The 19,110-nt window shown below is 46.2% G+C and overlaps 1 protein-coding gene and 1 long non-coding RNA gene across 2 annotated transcripts in view; both read right to left on the reverse strand.

Moving 5' to 3' along the window:
• Positions 1 to 298: 298 nt before the first annotated feature.
• Positions 299 to 19,110, reverse strand: part of LOC134935117 (uncharacterized) — a 32,334-nt gene continuing 13,522 nt past the window's right edge. Inside the window, exon 2 of the long non-coding RNA XR_010179912.1 lies at positions 299 to 1,143. This is a non-coding gene — a long non-coding RNA (uncharacterized LOC134935117). The remainder of the gene's footprint in view (positions 1,144 to 19,110) is intronic.
• On the reverse strand, positions 8,742 to 10,475 carry LOC134935116 (uncharacterized). The gene is made up of 2 exons (XM_063930387.1): positions 10,267 to 10,475; positions 8,742 to 9,490 (listed from the first exon to the last, which is right to left on the reverse strand). The coding sequence occupies exons 1-2, from the start codon at positions 10,412 to 10,414 to the stop codon at positions 8,802 to 8,804; spliced, it is 837 nt and encodes a 278-aa protein (XP_063786457.1). The 5' UTR covers positions 10,415 to 10,475; the 3' UTR covers positions 8,742 to 8,801.

The raw sequence follows: 19,110 nt of genomic DNA on the forward strand, positions 1-19,110 counted from the left end.
CTGATTGGCTGGTGCCTTTATCACCTTGCACATATCACTGGTTTATCCCTTCCTTATGCCTTCTCCAGGTTAATACATCTGCCCCAAAGTCTGTAACATGTAAGTTAGGAGCTGATTGGCTGGTACTTTATCTCCATCCACTTTATCTCCATCCAAGGCTTAGAAAATAGACCCCTTAATTTGCTGCAAATTGTGCCTTTATGGCCTTGTTGCCCAATGGCACAAATTGGCTGATTCTAAAGTTAATTCAAAGCAAGTAGGAATGCATATGAGAAATAAAGCCAGATACAATGTCCTCTTCCCCTGATGATTTATTTAGGTCTCTATATACAAGTGTATAACAATGCTGCATCCTGTATGTCTGTTATTGTTTCAAAACACCTCTGTGATTTGAATATAGATTTTATTCTTTACTACTCTTGCATAGTAATCTAGAATTTTGAGCACAATATCTTAAACATGCATGAGGCATATACAGATACACAGGATGAAATAAATGTCTGTGATCAGATGGCAATTATGTTTGTCCTATCCAGTACTGTAACATAGATGAGAACATTTTAAAATAGCTTCCAGGGCTGTTGAGCGGTTGCATCTGATCTAAGTTGTTACAATACTGTATTGGTAGATCTTTGGGCATTATAAATAATCATAAAGATATTTATTAAATTTTATCATAACACTCTCCTCAATAAATAATAACTTAATAGCCCAGAGGATTTAAAAATGCGGAGAGAACTGTGTTCAGCATGCTGATTGAGGGGACTTGTATTCTGTAGTTGGTCAATATTGAAAACTGGGAATATTACAATGGAGAACATTTTCAGGGGATGTGTCTTTAAACCCTGTACATATCCTTGGAAAAAAGACATACTTGCCTAGGAGACTCAAATATTGTACAGTTCCCCTTGTCTCCCAGGAGAGCAGGAAGCCCTCTGCAGAATTGGAGCAGGGATCACTATCACACTGTGCTGGCCCCCGGTCCCGAACTCATGGCATTATGCGAGTGGAAGAGGCACCCTGGTGTCATATCAAGTATAAATAGTGTCATTATTGTCCTGCATAGTGATGAGACAATTCTCAGGAAACAGGGCCATGGTGACACTAATCACATCGTTGCGCCCTCTGAATTGCCATTTGGACCTGAAAGACAGCAAGTATGCATAAAGGACGGCTAGCTATTATGGTCCAGCCTTATATTTATATTTATAGAAATTTAATAAAATATATTGTTAAATGCTTAGCTCTATGACATACAGTATACATATACAAGTGGATCCTTGTAGTCTAACTGAAAACAGCAGAGATAGAGAATATATGGTTCTCTTGTTGTTTTTAAATTTCTGAAGTTGCAGTTCAAAATAATCTGTTTTAAAAATAACTGCACAATTTTTTCCGCTATTTATGAGTAGTAGGGAATTCTTATGGATGTCACCTGGTTTAGTACATAACAGTCATCGACTTAGTTCTCTGTGGGTACAGCCAGGGGTTCATCTAGCCACTGTGCCAGAAACATACTGTATGTCCACACTGTGCCAGAAAACATATGCCTCCAATGTGCTCACTGCCGCTGCTGCCTGCTATCAGGGACATCCTGCCTGGCTGAGTGTGAGGGCAGGAGAATGCAGTGCATGCCTCTCCTGCTCCTCAGTCCAGTCTCCGGTGGCGGCACGGGTACCTTAAGTCAGACGCCAGTTCGTGAGCCAATCAGAGCTCGTGGACCGGCAGCTCCTGATTGGCTAACATTCCGGCGCCTGATTTAAGATACCGGCGGCGCCGCCGGAGAAGGTAGTTGGGCCGCAAAAGGAACCCTGCCTGACCGCTGCATGTGGGCCACAAAAGGAAGCAGAGGGGGTTGCATGTGGCCCGTAAGTTTGACACCCCTGATCTAGGTGTCTGAGCGCCCCTGGCAACGTAAGGGTTGGTGCCGCCCCCTCCCCAGCATTTGAAATAGAAATGTGTGTGTACCAAAAAAGGGGTGTGTTCTTGTAGGGAAGGAGTGGGACCACACAATAGTGCCCAACATACAAATTATGCCACACAGAAGAGCTCCATACTCACATTACCCCGCATAGTAGTGTTCCTTATTTACATTACACCACACAGTAGTCCCATACCCTCCAACGTGACCCATTCCATTAGGTACAAAATGTTCTGTTCCTGGACTTTCTTCCAGTGGCGGCTCCAGAGGTTGGGTTGCAGCACAGTCCAAAATTCAAATAGGGGAGACACACCAACTGCTGCCCCAAACACTGGCAAACATCGCTGCCGGGACTCACTGGCAGTTGGTGTGGCTCCCCTATTTGAATTTCGGACTGTGCTGCAGCCCGCCACTGTAACTGCCACTAGTAAGAAAGTCCAGGAACAGAGCATTTTGTACCTAATGGAATGGGTCATATTGGAGGGTATGTAGTCCCTATATTCACATTACACCACACGTTATAGTCCCTTACTCATGTTATGCCACACAGTAGTAACACTTACACATGTTACGTCAAACACTACAGCCCCTTATTAATGTTACGCTACATAGTAGTACCCCTTATACACATTATGCCACACAGTAGTGCCCCTTGCACATTATGCCACAAAGTAGTAGTGCCACTAACACATTATGCCCACAGTAGCAGCGCCCTTACACATTATGCCACTCAGTAATAGCACCCTTTACACATTATGCACACACAGTAGTAGTTCCTTTTACACATTATGCACAGTACTAGTGCCGCTTACTGATTATCCGCACTGTAGTAGTGCCCCTTATACATTAAATCCACAGTAGTAGTGTCCCTTACACATTAAGCCCACAGTAGTAGTGCCCCTTATACATTAAGTCCACAGTAGTAGCACACTTACATATTATGAACACACATAAGTAGTGTCCATTACACATTATGCCACACAGTAGTAGAGCCCCTTATACATTATGCCACAGAGTAGCAGTGTCCCATACACTTTATACCCATACCGTAGTAGTGCCCCTTACACATTAGGCCATATAGCAGTAGTGCCCATACACATTATGCCACACAATTGTAGTGCCCCTTACACAATATGCCCACAATAGAAGTGCCCTTTACAAATTATGTCCACACAATAATACTTATCACACCCAAGATTTACTTGATCTTTATTTTACTCAATCAAAATAAACGTGAGCTCCTGGCAGCACCCCTTGAGAGTGCTATCCTGGCCAATGGGTAGATATGCCCCTGGCTACAGCATTATGATCCTGATCAATAAGCTCTGAAAACATTAGCTTGTGTCCGTTAGCTAACACTATATACTCATTGTGCCTATAGAGTCTGATCAGAAGTTCTTCTGATGCCTCCCTGGTAGGCTGGGCATGCCTCCCCTCCCTCCTTTCCCCATAAATGTGTATGCGTATGTGCAGTGCTAACAGATGATATCTATCAGAGAAAATATATGAATAACAGTCTGGAAATTAAAGTGTTGAAAATTTCAATTAACAAAGGCTTCACCCTGCATTGTTGCACTGAGATTCTGATGTTCAGTGCAACCCTGCACAAAGGATTTTTATTCACTTTGTTACAGTATCACTTCCATACTGCAAAACTCAGAGGGAACAGTGGCCAGGAAGTCCATAGGCAAATGCAGAAGGGGTGGGGGTACCAGTTGCCCATAAACTGCCCCACTAGGTTTGAGAATAAGTGATTTAGGCCATCTATAGTGTTAAATAGGAAATATGTATTATATGGAGAATCCAGTGTATAAGGAGACCAGTGTGTACATGTATGCCCAGTGCATGTGCTAAGTTCTTCTGCAACTCCCAGAGACCCATTCCAATACTCCGCACAGCAGGAGACTTGGAGAGCTCAAGGAGGCTGGTCCTACTGCCGCATCTAATGAATTAGGAGCTGATACTGAGGTGCAGGCAAAGTGGCTGTAGCTGCAGGCAGCCATGGAAGCCTGATTCACTATCTTATTCTAGTGTGAGAATCCATAGGGCATCAGCACATGGAAACCCATGCCGCCCATTGTAGTTATGACAGCTGTTTCAACCATCATTAATATTGGCACTTGTACAAGTCCCATGGTAGGTGCTACATATCTGTCCGAAGAAGGCTTCTATTCCCAGTACTGTTGACTCAGAGCCTTTGTTACATGCTGATAACACTCCCTCAAGGCAGGCAGTTCTGCGCACTCGCATTTTTGTCAATCAGTTGCCGCCCTTTCATAGAAAGACATCCAGCAGAGTTCCGTACCCAGTGGTTAAAGTGGGCCGGAACGGGACGGAACTGCGTTCCGTCACCTCTAATTGCAGGTGGAACCAGTTCCGCCTCCGCCCGGCCACAGCATCATGTCCCTGTTCCATTATAAAGGTGGCAGCGGCCGCCAGCCAATCACGGCTCGCGGACCGGCTGCAGCACCAATTAGAAGTAGATGAGGCTTTTTCAAAATCTGGCGTGAGCCAATCACGGCTCGCAGACCGCCAGCCAATGAAAAGCTGCCAAGTGGCAGCTTCTCATTAGCTGACGGTCCAGGAGCCGTGAATGGCGCTCAGCCGGCGCCAGGTTCAAAGTGCCCTCACTCCCCCCCTCTGCCGCAGCCACAGCCGCCGGAGTGTGACTGAGCCGCGGGCTGTAACGCCCGATCCCCCCCCCCCCCGCCCCCCCGCAAATAGACTGTGCAGCTGCCTCCACTAACTGAGGAGAGGACGGAGGCAGGCTGGCTGAATGTACGGGGAGCAACAGTAGCTGCAGAGAAAGTTGCAGCTCCTCCCAGGCAGACCTCCCATGTGACAGAGCTGGCCGGCCGGGTGAGGCAGGACGGAAATGTTTGCAGTGAACTGTACTGCAGTTGAGCACAGGTATTTGTTTTAAGTGTGGGGGGGGGGGGGGGCTTAGTTGGCCGGGTGAGGAACCCACTGCCCTGGTGTTTGGAAGGAAGAGGGGGGGGTGCTATGTGTTCATAAGCTACGTGTGTATCATGTGCTGTGTGCATGTATCCTATGTGTGTATCATGTGCTGTGTGCATGTATCCTATGTGTGTATCATGTGCTGTGTGCATGTATCCTATGTGTGTATCATGTGCTGTGTTCATGTATCCTATGTGTGTATCATGTGCTGTGTGCATGTATCCTATGTGTGTATCATGTGCTGTGTTCATGTATCCTGTATGTGTATCATGTGTCTGTGTGTATGTATCCTGTGTGTGTATCATGTGCTGTGTGCATGTATCCTGTGTGTGTATCATGTGCTGTGTATGTATCCTATGTGTGTATCATGTGCCGTGTGTATGTATCCTGTGTGTGTGTATGTGCTGTGTGTGTGTGTATGCATGCTATGTGTGTATGTGTATATGCTGTGTGTATGTATGCTCTGTGTGTATATGTATTCATGCTTTGTGTGTATGCATGCATGTATGCTCCGTGTGTGTGTCTGCAGTGTGTATGTTTGATCCGAGTAGTTATGTATTGTATATATGTTTTTGAAAGTACGCCATGAATGTATGTATGCTGTGTGTAAGTATGTATGTATATGTACAGAAGTGTATGTATGTGTGTGTGTGTGTGTATGTGTATATATCTATATATATATATATATATATATATATATATATATCACAACATATGTACATGCATACGTGAACGGAACCCCCCCCAAGAAAATCCTGCGTTTGCCCCTGCCTGGGCGTCTGGTAGGAGAGTCAACTCTCCCTCCTCATGAAGACCTCCAGGTAACTGCTGCCACAATTCACAGCTCTGGGTGCCCAGTCTTTCTGCTGCTGATATTCTCTCTCTCTCCATGTTCCTCTCTCTCTCTCTCTCCATGTCACTCTATTTTGCCATGTCTCCTCTTCATCTCTCTCTTTTGCCATGTCTCTCTCTCTCTCTTGCAATGTCTCTATCTCCATGTCTCTCTCACCCTCTCTTGCCATGTCACTCTTTTTGTCTGTTTTTGCACTTTCAAGACTGTGTGTGTGTGTGTGTGTGTGTGTGTGTGTATATGTATATATATATATATATATATATAACCCCCTCATAAAATCCTGCGTTTGCCCCTGGAAGGGGCTCTACCTGTCGTACTGTGTAAAAGGGGACGCTGTCTGCCGTACTGTGTAAAAGGGGGGACTCTGAAAATTGTGGGCATTGTGTGTAAAGGGCACTAGTATGTGGGGCGGGCAATGTGAATAAGATTGTGCTACTGTGAAGCATTATTTTGAATTGGTGGTACTTTTGTGTGGCCACGCCCCTTCCTTGTGAGGCCACACCCTTTCTGTGGCATTGCAGGTGAGGTGAGTTCCCCCACCTCTCCAAGACCACTTTAAGCCCTGTCCGTACCACTCAGGATATGTTCTAATGTAAGCAATAACCAGTCCAGCAAATTAACCAGGCTTTATGCTTTATTGGCTCATATGATTGTGCAGCTGTTCTCACTGCTTGGATGACAGAAAGAGAGGAGCCTGGAGCGGAGCAGGGGTGTAGGCTATTCACCAGCCGGTGACTGTCTTCTTTATACAAGGTAGCTGTGCAGGGATCTGGAACAGTGATCACAAGCAGGTAAACACGCTGGGGTCAGGAGCTAAGGGAAGGATGTCCGTCCTCCAACATGTTGCTCTTACACAGTGACAAGATAGCGTTGTGCATGCGCAGATACCCTATTAGCGGCCATCTTTGTTAGGAAATGAGGTCTCTCTATTGGAGACTGCACAGTAGCGCACTTCACTTCTAACAGTTGTTGGGCTGGACACACTCCCACTAATGTAATGCATTTAGAACCGTCCCCCATCCCTCGCCTTTCCTCCAGAAATCCTGCATTGGCCCCTGAGGTCTGGAAGTATTTTCTCAATTTAAATAAAAAATTATTCATTGTGTTTTTTAACACATTTATCTACATGATAAGCCAGTAAATCACTTAGTAGGAAGAAACATAAGCTGCACAAACCACTTACTTTCATACACCAGCCTGTATTAATCAGTGCATGTTGCCTTGAGTAATCCATGCTCTATGTGCACTTAGAAGTAGAACATGTCTTTCCCTCACAGTGTTTCGTGTTCTGCATCTCTAGACAGAAAGTTTATTGGAAAATAAGATAATCCACTGAAGCAATTACAGCAAGGGTGTAATCAGGAAATTCAGCTGTTTTGTCTTCTGCTGGTTGGTATGCAATTCATGAAGATGTGGCCAGTTTTCTCAGATGAGGAAATTGTAGTTATTGCCTTTGGCAAAACATCTGCTGTAATGGCTTCCACAAATAAACTGCTAAGTGTTAAAGAGTTGTGCTGAAATCCCGGTACATTTTGGAATAGGGACAAGATGTCACGTGTAGCCACTTTTAGGGAATTTACTGATCTCTGGACATTCCTAATACATAAGAACTAAAACTAGGGGGTATATTTACTAAGCTCCTGATTTTGACCGATTTTGTGTTTTTTCTTCAAAGTGTCATCTCGAGAATTTACTAAACTCAAACCTCGGCAGTGTTGAGGGCATTCGTATTTTTTTTTTAAGTCAAAGTTAAAAAATACGAATGAATACACCATCGGTCAAACGCAGCTGTTTAGGTATACAACTCGGTAATTTACTATGCATTCGTATTTTAAATCTCTACCGTGAAAGTGCATTGGCGGCCGTGAAAAAAAATGAATCGTAAAAAAAGGCAGGAAAAAAATAGACCTGCTTTTGAGAAGCGTGTTTACATGTGTTTACAATTCTACATTAATCACACCTTCATTTTGGGCCCTTTAAAAGGGAAACAAGCACATTTTTTTACATCTCTCACTCTGAAATAACTGCTGCCGTGTGTAGTTTTTATTTTATTTTTGCCTGTGGGATACCTGAGAGTGCTCCAGCAGGCTACAATAAACCAGGGCCACGAAACTGACCATGGTCAGCAGGTTGTCCATGTTCCGCGGAGGCTGCGCAGGGCTAGTTTTTTTAGGGGGCGTTTAAACTTTAACACATTGGCCGTTGACCACCTCATACAGATGTTCTGGCTACATACAAACATAATTTCCCATATGTATGACCTTGTCAAACTGGACTTAGACCCTGAGACAGCATGCTCTCGCTCTGTCTCAGGCCTGGACAAGCTCCTGCCTGTGTTGCACTTTATGGCTACTGGCAGCTTTCACGCTGTGACTGGCGATGTAATTGCTATCTCACAGGCCACCTTTTCTAAATTTTAAAATCAGATAAGTTAACACATACATACTCCTCTATGTCTAAGTTGTGCTTCTGTTATGTACTCTAACACAGTATTGTATTTTAAACACTTCATGACACTCACATTATATTTTGAAATGTCCACTCAGGTTTGGGATGCTTTGTATCCACACATAGATGCCTCTTTCTGCTTCCCTACCCAGGAGTCGTAGTGGCATGCAGTCAGGGTATCTTTCTATGAGCTTGCAGGCATGCCCAATGTGCTGGGTGCCATAGATTGCACACATGAAGTAAACAGTCAGCAAGTAGAGGAGATAGAAACATCTTTCCACAGTGTGAGTACAGATGTAGGGAGGCAGGTAAGGCGGTAACTGATTTTGCGTCATTTTACAGGTAACTCTTAATTTATGTAACTCAACATTGGCTAACCCAAAACATAAAATATATGTATGTATGAATTATGTTTGTGAAGCGTTTTTGTTTGATATTAGCCATGTTGTTTACAATTACTCAATAACATTTTTAGATTACACTGTCAGGTTATAGCAAAGTAAACATTACACATATAGCATTTGAATTCTTTATTATCTTAAACACTATAATTGTGTTGGGCACAAATCTAGAATCGTGAGTGATATGTGACAATACTTTATTTTTTGTTTTTTTGCTTGCTCATTTTCGTGTGCTTTTTTTGGTGGCAGCAGAGGATTCTGTTGGCACATTGGGCCGTGTTCTGCTTGATCGCCTAACTGGAGAGGAAATTGGGGTCTGGCTAGGTGTGGTTGTCCCTGAGCTTGAGCCTTGTTGCTGTGCTGCCAACAAATTGATGTTTTGGCTCAAGTTGTTGATGCTTGCTGTCAGTTGTGTTGTTGCTGCTGTGTTGTTGGCAACTATTCTGGACATACTTTCTGTGATCATCTGATTGTTCTGGATTAGTTGTATGAGGACTTGTTGCTGGCGGTTTTGTTCATCCATGATGCGTTGAAAGCTTCCTATCATTTGGCTGTTGTCTGCTCTCATTTGTTCCATGCTATTGGCCACTCTGCCAAGTTGAACAATCAGTCTGCCTGAGTTTCTACTCAGTCTCGGTAGATGATGTGGCAGACTGGCAAGGTATTGGCTGTGGTTTTGCAGACAGGCATAATGTTGGGCCTGTTGTGTGGTCCAACTGGACCAAAAGTCTTGTCCCATTTGTGGCTGGGGTGGTGTTGGGCTCACTTGTTGGGTGGGGGTTGTTTGGGGTGGGGGAGTAATGTCAGCCGGCGTGGGTGGCTGGTTAGGATCAACTGCTTGCAGGTGTAGTGTGTAAGTTTGCTGCAAGTCAGTTTCCTGCTGGGTATCCTGGGGCATGACGTCTGGATCTGTATGGGGTTGAAGACAGTCACAATTTAGTTACTGTTGGGCTTCTGCTTTTATTGTGCTTTATGACAACATGCATTACTTCTTAATATGCATGTTGAAAAATATAAATAGAGTGTGGCCTAAACTTATGATATTGGGCATTATATTTTCAAAATGTCACTTCTTTGGTTCCCTACTCATTACAACAATCTTTAAGGTAAATGTTGGGCTATGAGCTTAACGTAATGGTCAAACACGTTGAACTGTAAAAATGCTACATTACACACTTTACATATTCTGTTTAAAGCTTCCTTTTGACCAAAAAACAGAATACATTAAATGTGTACAACAATGCACTCATACATTGTTAAAGGATGTCAGTCTTTACCAGTAAACATTTTCAATTATAGTGAAAAAACATATACTTACAAATATGTTTGGCATGAGTGGCAACACCTATGTAGCGCATATTGTTAATTTGAGATGTGTACCACGAAAGAATGCTTACCATGGGGTCAAATTAATAACATTGAATTTGTTTTTAAGATGGGATGTTGTCCATAGCAACAAATAACATTGCAGGGAGTATATTGGAGAAGGTGCTGTATTAATGTTACGGAGAATAGGATTGGTTGGTATGGGCAACATCACATCTTAAATAGAAGTTCCATCATAGTAACGTTACCCACATGTGTTTGCTGGTGTTGCTTACTACAAGGATGAGTGTGTGCTTTTGTTTAAATTTGGTAAACACTGTGTAAAATGCATTGAATTTTTAGAAATAAGGTTTACTCACCAGACAGCTGAGGGGATTGAGGCTCATCGGTTTGTGGACTGGCCAAAATGGCATTGGGTGGCTGAGGCAACACAGTTGAGATGCGCCGTTGTGGTGGCGAGGATGCGGGTGTAGGTACGGACTCAAGACGGCGTCTCTTACTACCCATCTTCTGGAGACTGCCAGACCCCTGCGAATGTCGTCTTAGTGGAGTGCGGTGCGATGATGAAGTTCCTATGAAATAAAAACATTATAATTCTGTATTTATATGGGGCCTATTCATAAAGAAGTGAAAAGTGTGGAGAAGTGAGCCAGTGGAGAAGTTGTCCATGGCAACCAATCAGCATTAACGTTACATTTATAATTTGCATACTTTAAGATTATACTGAGCCACTGATTGGTTGCCATGGCCAACTTCTCCACTGACTCACTGCTCCACTTTTTACACTGCTTCTTGAATAGAGCCCTAGGTGTTAAAGAATATGTGTACCCACAACATTCTTACCTGCATCGCCAGCATCCGCATCTCTTGCCTGTGTGGTTTGTGACCTGGCTGTGCTGGCTCTCTTTCGTACTGTTGAAATATGAATTTTGACCTTATGTTCAGTAAATTGTGAATACATATTTACTCCAAAACATTATTGTGATGTGGACATATGAAGAACATTAAGACTATTACACTAAACTTGGCTTATGCTTTTATGGCTGAGTTCATTAGGTGTGTTTACTTTAATCATGAACCAATTACAACAAACAATCCATACCCTAAGGCAGGCCTGTCCAAAATGCAGCCCTCCAGCTGTTGTGAAACTACATATCCCAGCATGCCCTGACCCAGTTTTGTTGTCAGAGAATGCTAAAGCTGTGTCAGGGCATGCTGGGATATGTAGTTTCACAACAGGTGGTGGGCCGCATTTTGGACATGGCTGCCCTAAGATGCATAATTAACGATATTATGCAACTACAAAACCAACCGTGGAACTTTTAAACAACAAGAATATTAGTCTGTTAGAAACATAAAAATTGTAGCCACAAATAACTCACAATAAACAAATATATTATTTAAATTTTAAAAGTATAAAATTTTTAGGCGGCAAAAATCACATCTTCCACACAAAGCCCTATCCACAACAACATACATTAACCAAAAAAAATAAAAAATGGATTAAACATTCATGAAAACACATGAGTCACATTTCATTTAAATGGAAAAAAAAATTACATTTAAAATTTTTTAAAAAAAATAATGCTGCAAAAGGGACAGGCCAACTGCTAACTTCACAAAACAATGGGAAATAACATAACTATTTATGTTAAAAAAAACATCACCAACACATTACAATATTTAAGCCACTTACAAACAGAATCAGCTACAATGCATTTCACACAACTAAGGACAAAGCAAATATGTTAAAATAATATAAATATTGAACCACAAACTCACCATCCTGCCTTGGACGATCCGAATCCCGGACATGAGTCGCACCAACCACTTCAGGCGGAATAAGGGACCGCACAGGCTTCTCCCAATCGCGATATGATGCTCTGAAGGGATGGCCACCCCCTGTTTGCCTGGCAGACTTTGCCTCCTTGGCCATCTTCGCCTTGACACGGCGCTTGATATCGTAGAATCGCTTACGACACGTGTCCTCGGTCCTCCTCACCACACCCTCACTATTAACTGCCGCTACTACCTTCCCCCACAGAACACTCTTCCTGCGTGAAGGTACCTTGGCAGCATCATACCCAAACAGATGACAATGATGTTTCATCAGCTCCTGCACCAATGCCACATTCTCTGCATAGCTGAATTTAACATTGCGCCCAGTCTTTGTAGTGGTGCGCAGTGCCGTAACTAGGCATTTTAGCGCTGTGTGCAAGAAACGACATTGGCGCCCCCCATGCAAGATAGGGGCAGTGCGCGCCGTAGGCGTGAGAAAATATATATAGGGGCGTGGCTTCATGTGGAAGGGGCGTGGCCACAAAATAATAGCAATTCATACTACGGTGCACAGTAGTCTCCATTATTCAAATTACGCTGCACAGTAGCGCCACTACACCAGGTAGAGCCCCTTTTATACATTACAGCAGACAGCGTCCCCCTTTTTACACATTACAGCAGACAGTCCCCCTTTTTACACATTGCGGCAGCCAGGCCCCCTTTTTACACATTGCGGCAGCCAGGCCCCCTTTTTACACATTGCGGCAGCCAGTCCCCCTTTTTACACATTGCGGCAGCCAGGCCCCCTTTTTACACATTGCGGCAGACAGCGTCCCCCTTTTCTCTAACGTCCTAAGTGGATGCTGGGGACTCAGAAAGGACCATGGGAATAGCGGCTCCGCAGGAGACTGGGCACAAAAGTAAAAGCTTTAGGACTACCTGGTGTGCACTGGCTCCTCCCCCCATGACCCTCCTCCAAGCCTCAGTTAGATTTTTGTGCCCGGCCGAGAAGGGTGCATTCTAGGACTCTCCTGAGTTTCTAAGAAAAAGTTTAGTTTTAGGTTTTTTATTTTCAGTGAATCCTGCTGGCAACAGGTTCACTGCTCCGAGGGACTAAGGGGAGAAGAAGCGAACTCACCTGCGTGCAGAGTGGATTGGGCTTCTTAGGCTACTGGACATTAGCTCCAGAGGGACGATCACAGGCCCAGCCATGGATGGGTCCCAGAGCCGCGCCGCCGGCCCCCTTACAGAGCCAGAAGACTGAAGAGGTCCGGAAAATCGTCGGCAGAAGACGTCCTGTCTTCAATAAGGTAGCGCACAGCACCGCAGCTGTGCGCCATTGCTCTCAGCACACTTCACACTCCGGCCACTGAGGGTGCAGGGCGCTGGGGGGGGCGCCCTGAGACGCAATAAAAACACCTTAGATGGCAAAAAATACATCACATATAGCTCCTGGGCTATATGGATGCATTTAACCCCTGCCAATTTTTCCTTAAAAAAGCGGGAGAAAGGCCGCCGAGAAGGGGGCGGAGCCTATCTCCTCAGCACACTGGCGCCATTTTCCCTCACAGCTCCGTTGGAGGAAAGCTTCCTGACTCTCCCCTGCAGTCCTGCACTACAGAAACAGGGTAAAACAAGAGAGGGGGGGCACTAAATTGGCAGATAAATCTATACAGCAGCTATATAAGGGAAAAACACTTATATAAGGTTATCCCTTTATATATATAGCGCTCTGGTGTGTGCTGGCAAACTCTACCTCTGTCTCCCCAAAGGGCTAGTGGGGTCCTGTCCTCTATCAGAGCATTCCCTGTGTGTCTGCTGTGTGTCGGTACGTTGTGTCGACATGTATGAGGAGGAAAATGGTATGGAGGCGGAGCAATTGCCTGTAATAGTGATGTCACCCCCTAGGGAGTCGACACCTGACTGGATGGTCTTATGGAAGGAATTACGTGATAGTGTCAGCACTTTACAAAAGACTGTTGACGACATGAGACAGCCGGCAAATCAGTTATTACCTGTACAGGCGTCTCAAACACCGTCAGGGTCTCTAAAGCGCCCGTTACCTCAGATGGTCGACACAGACCCAGACACGGACACTGACTCCAGTGTCGACGGTGAGGAAACAAACGTATTTTCCAGTAGGGCCACACGTTACATGATCACGGCAATGAAGGAGGTTTTGAACATTTCTGATACTACAAGTACCACAAAAAAGGGTATTATGTGGGGTGTGAAAAAACTACCTGTAGTTTTTCCTGAATCAGATGAATTAAATGAGGTGTGTGATGAAGCGTGGGTTTCCCCCGATAAAAAACTGCTAATTTCTAAAAAATTACTGGCATTATACCCTTTCCCGCCAGAGGTTAGGGCGCGTTGGGAAACACCCCCTAGGGTAGATAAGGCGCTCACACGCTTATCAAAACAAGTGGCGTTACCGTCTCCTGATACGGCCGCCCTCAAGGAACCAGCTGATAGGAAGCTGGAAAATATCCTAAAAAGTATATACACACATACTGGTATTATACTGCGACCAGCAATCGCCTCAGCCTGGATGTGCAGTGCTGGGGTGGCTTGGTCGGATTCCCTGACTGAAAATATTGATACCCTGGATAGGGACAATATATTATTGACTATAGAGCATTTAAAGGATGCATTTCTATATATGCGAGATGCACAGAGGGATATTTGCACTCTGGCATCAAGAGTAAGTGCGCTGTCCATTTCTGCCAGAAGAGGGTTATGGACGCGACAGTGGTCAGGTGATGCGGATTCCAAACGGCATATGGAAGTATTGCCGTATAAAGGGGAGGAGTTATTTGGGGTCGGTCTATCGGACCTGGTGGCCACGGCAACGGCTGGGAAATCCACCTTTTTACCCCAGGTCGCCTCTCAGCAGAAAAAGACACCGTCTTTTCAGGCTCAGTCCTTTCGTCCCCATAAGGGCAAGCGGGCAAAAGGCCACTCATATCTGCCCCGGGGCAGAGGAAGGGGAAAAAGACTGCAGCAGGCAGCCTCTTCCCAGGAACAGAAGCCCTCCCCCGCTTCTGCCAAGTCCTCAGCATGACGCTGGGGCCTTACAAGCGGACTCAGGCACGGTGGGGGCCCGTCTCAAGAATTTCAGCACGCAGTGGGCTCACTCGCAAGTGGACCCCTGGATCCTGCAGGTAGTATCTCAGGGGTACAAATTGGAATTCGAGACGTCTCCCCCTCACCGGTTCCTGAAGTCTGCCTTACCAAGGTCTCCCTCCGACAGGGAGGCGGTATTGGAAGCCATTCACAAGCTGTATTCCCAGCAGGTGATACTCAAGGTACCCCTTCTACAACAGGGAAAGGGGTATTATTCCACGCTGTTTGTGGTACCGAAGCCAGACGGCTCGGTGAGACCTATTTTAAATCTGAAATCCTTGAACACTTACATACAAAGGTTCAAATTCAAGATGGAGTCACTCAGAGCAGTGATAGCGAACCTGGAAGAAGGGGACTATATGGTGTCTCTGGACATCAAGGATGCTTACCTCCATGTCCCAATTTGCCCTTCTCACCAAGGGTACCTCAGGTTTGTGGTACAGAACTGTCACTATCAGTTTCAGACGCTGCCGTTTGGATTGTCCACGGCACCCCGGGTCTTTACCAAGGTAATGGCCGAAATGATGATTCTTCTTCGAAGAAAAGGCGTCTTAATTATCCCTTACTTGGACGATCTCCTGATAAGGGCAAGGTCCAGAGAACAGTTAGAGGTCGGAGTAGCACTATCTCAAGTAGTACTACAACAGCACGGGTGGATTCTAAATATTCCAAAATCGCAGCTGATTCCGACGACACGTCTGCTGTTCCTAGGGATGATTCTGGACACAGTCCAGAAAAAGGTGTTTCTCCCGGAGGAGAAAGCCAGGGAGTTATCCAACCTAGTCAGGAACCTCCTAAAACCAGGCCAAGTGTCAGTGCATCAATGCACAAGGGTCCTGGGAAAGATGGTGGCTTCTTACGAAGCGATTCCATTCGGCAGATTCCACGCAAGAACTTTTCAGTGGGATCTGCTGGACAAATGGTCCGGATCGCATCTTCAAATGCATCAGCGGATAACCCTGTCTCCAAGGACAAGGGTGTCTCTCCTGTGGTGGTTGCAGAGTGCTCATCTTCTAGAGGGCCGCAGATTCGGCATTCAGGACTGGGTCCTGGTGACCACGGATGCCAGCCTGAGAGGCTGGGGAGCAGTCACACAAGGAAGAAATTTCCAGGGCTTGTGGTCAAGCATGGAAACGTCACTTCACATAAATATCCTGGAACTAAGGGCCATTTACAATGCCCTAAGTCAGGCAAGGCCTCTGCTTCAGGGTCAGCCGGTGTTGATCCAGTCGGACAACATCACGGCAGTCGCCCACGTAAACAGACAGGGCGGCACAAGAAGCAGGAGGGCAATGACGGAAGTTGCAAGGATTCTTCGCTGGGCGGAAAATCATGCGATAGCACTGTCAGCAGTGTTCATTCCGGGAGTGGACAACTGGGAAGCAGACTTCCTCAGCAGACACGACCTCCACCCGGGGGAGTGGGGACTTCACCCAGAAGTCTTCCACATGATTGTGAACCGTTGGGAAAAACCAAAGGTGGACATGATGGCGTCCCGCCTCAACAAAAAACTGGACAGATATTGCGCCAGGTCAAGGGACCCTCAGGCAATAGCTGTGGACGCTCTGGTAACACCGTGGGTGTACCAGTCAGTGCATGTGTTCCCCCCTCTGCCTCTCATACCCAAGGTACTGAGAATCATAAGAAGGAGAGGAGTAAGGACTATACTCGTAGCTCCGGATTGGCCAAGAAGGACTTGGTACCCGGAACTTCAAGAGATGCTCACGGAGGACCCGTGGCCTCTACCTCTAAGAAAGGACCTGCTCCAGCAGGGACCCTGTCTGTTCCAAGACTTACCGTGGCTGCGTTTGACGGCATGGCGGTTGAACGCCGGATCCTGAAGGAAAAAGGCATTCCGGATGAAGTCATCCCTACCCTGATCAAAGCCAGGAAGGATGTAACTGTGCAACATTATCACCGTATTTGGCGTAAATATGTTGCGTGGTGTGAGGCCAGGAAGGCCCCTACAGAGGAATTTCAACTGGGTCGTTTCCTGCATTTCCTGCAAACAGGACTTTCTATGGGCCTAAAATTAGGGTCCATTAAGGTTCAAATTTCGGCCCTGTCGATATTCTTCCAGAAAGAACTAGCTTCAGTTCCTGAAGTTCAGACGTTTGTCAAGGGGGTACTGCATATACAGCCTCCTTTTGTGCCTCCAGTGGCACCTTGGGATCTCAATGTAGTTTTGGGGTTCCTAAAATCACATTGGTTTGAACCACTCACCACTGTGGACTTAAAATATCTCACATGGAAAGTGGTAATGCTGTTAGCCCTGGCTTCAGCCAGGCGTGTCTCAGAATTGGCGGCTTTATCCTATAAAAGCCCTTACCTAATTTTTCATACGGACAGGGCAGAATTGAGGACTCGTCCTCAATTTCTCCCTAAGGTGGTTTCAGCGTTTCACTTAAACCAGCCTATTGTGGTACCTGCGGCTACTATGGACTTGGAGGATTCCAAGTTACTGGACGTAGTCAGGGCCCTGAAAATATATGTTTCCAGGACGGCTGGAGTCAGAAAATCTGACTCGCTGTTTATCCTGTATGCACCCAACAAGCTGGGTGCTCCTGCTTCTAAGCAGACTATTGCTCGTTGGATTTGTAGTACAATTCAGCTTGCACATTCTGTGGCAGGCTTGCCACAGCCAAAATCTGTAAAAGCCCATTCCACAAGGAAGGTGGGCTCATCTTGGGCGGCTGCCCGAGGGGTCTCGGCTTTACAACTTTGCCGAGCAGCTACTTGGTCAGGGGCAAACACGTTTGCTAAATTCTACAAATTTGATACCCTGGCTGAGGAGGACCTGGAGTTCTCTCATTCGGTGCTGCAGAGTCATCCGCACTCTCCCGCCCGTTTGGGAGCTTTGGTATAATCCCCATGGTCCTTTCGGAGTCCCCAGCATCCACTTAGGACGTTAGAGAAAATAAGAATTTACTTACCGATAATTCTATTTCTCATAGTCCGTAGTGGATGCTGGGCGCCCATCCCAAGTGCGGATTGTCTGCAATACTTGTACATAGTTATTGTTACAAAAATCAGGTTATTATTGTTGTGAGCCATCTTTCAGAGGCTCCTCTGTTATCATGCTGTTAACTGGGTTCAGATCACAAGTTGTACGGTGTGATTGGTGTGGCTGGTATGAGTCTTAACCGGGATTCAAAATCCTTCCTTATTGTGTACGCTCGTCCGAGCACAGTATCCTAACTGAGGCTTGGAGGAGGGTCATGGGGGGAGGAGCCAGTGCACACCAGGTAGTCCTAAAGCTTTTACTTTTGTGCCCAGTCTCCTGCGGAGCCGCTATTCCCATGGTCCTTTCGGAGTCCCCAGCATCCACTACGGACTATGAGAAATAGAATTATCGGTAAGTAAATTCTTATTTTTACACATTACAGCAGACAGTCCCCCTTTGTACACATTGCGGCAGCCAGGCCCCCTTTTTACACATTGCGGCAGCCAGGCCCCCTTTCTAGAGATGAGCGGATTCGGTTTTACTCGGTTTTACTCGGTTCTCAAAACCGAATCTTATTGGCTATCCAAAACACGTGACACCCGTGAGCCAATAAGATTCGGTTTTGAGAACCGAGTAAAACCGAGTAAAACCGAATCCGCTTATCTCTACTTTTTACACATTGCAGCAGCCAGTCCCCCTTTTTACACATTGCGGCAGCCAGGACCCCTTTTTACACATTATGGCAGACGGTGACCCCCAGAGAGAGAGAGAAAGAGAGAGAGAGAGAAAGAGAGAGAGGGATATACTTACCTTCTCCCCGCTGACAGGCTCCTCGTGCTGGCATCTCCCTCTGTGCAGGCATCGGACAAGGAGGAGGAGGGAGGGGGACTGGAGCCACAGCAGCGCTATGTCATTGGTAGTAAGCGCCGCTGCAGCATCCCCCTCTCCTTCCGTATAGGCTGCCTGGCGCTGCTGTGGATGCTGGGATGGAGGAACCGCATCCCAGCATCCACAGCAGCGCCGGGCAGCCTATACGGAAGGAGAGGGGGATGCTGCAGCGGTGCTTACTACCAATGAAATAGCGCTGCTGCGGCTCCAGTCCCCCTCCCTCCTCCTCCTTCTCAGCTGCCTCCGGCGCTTCTCTCTCCTCCAGCGCGGCTGCGGCGCACGGCGCAGACTTCAGAGGCGGCATGTAATGAGTCAATTTGACTCATTACATGCCGCTGGCCGTGCGCCCTCAGGGCAACTGCGCTGTGTGCCAAGCCCACTTGGCACACACGTAGTTACGGCCCTGGTGGTGCGTGGATGCGGAGCCACAGCACCATCACTGTCACTCTCACTCGAGGCCGCAGCA

The sequence above is a fragment of the Pseudophryne corroboree genome, chromosome 6 (assembly GCF_028390025.1).
Source record: "Pseudophryne corroboree isolate aPseCor3 chromosome 6, aPseCor3.hap2, whole genome shotgun sequence".
Classification (NCBI taxonomy): Eukaryota; Metazoa; Chordata; class Amphibia; order Anura; family Myobatrachidae; genus Pseudophryne; species Pseudophryne corroboree.

Coding starts and splice junctions, on each gene's coding strand:
- LOC134935116 (XM_063930387.1), bottom strand. CDS start 10,414: ATGGGTAGTAAGAGACGCCGTCTTGAGTCCGTACCTACACCCGCATCC. Junction 9,491..10,266: donor TCAATCCCCTCAGCTGTCTG/GTGAGTAAACCT, acceptor AACCCCATACAG/ATCCAGACGTCATGCCCCAG.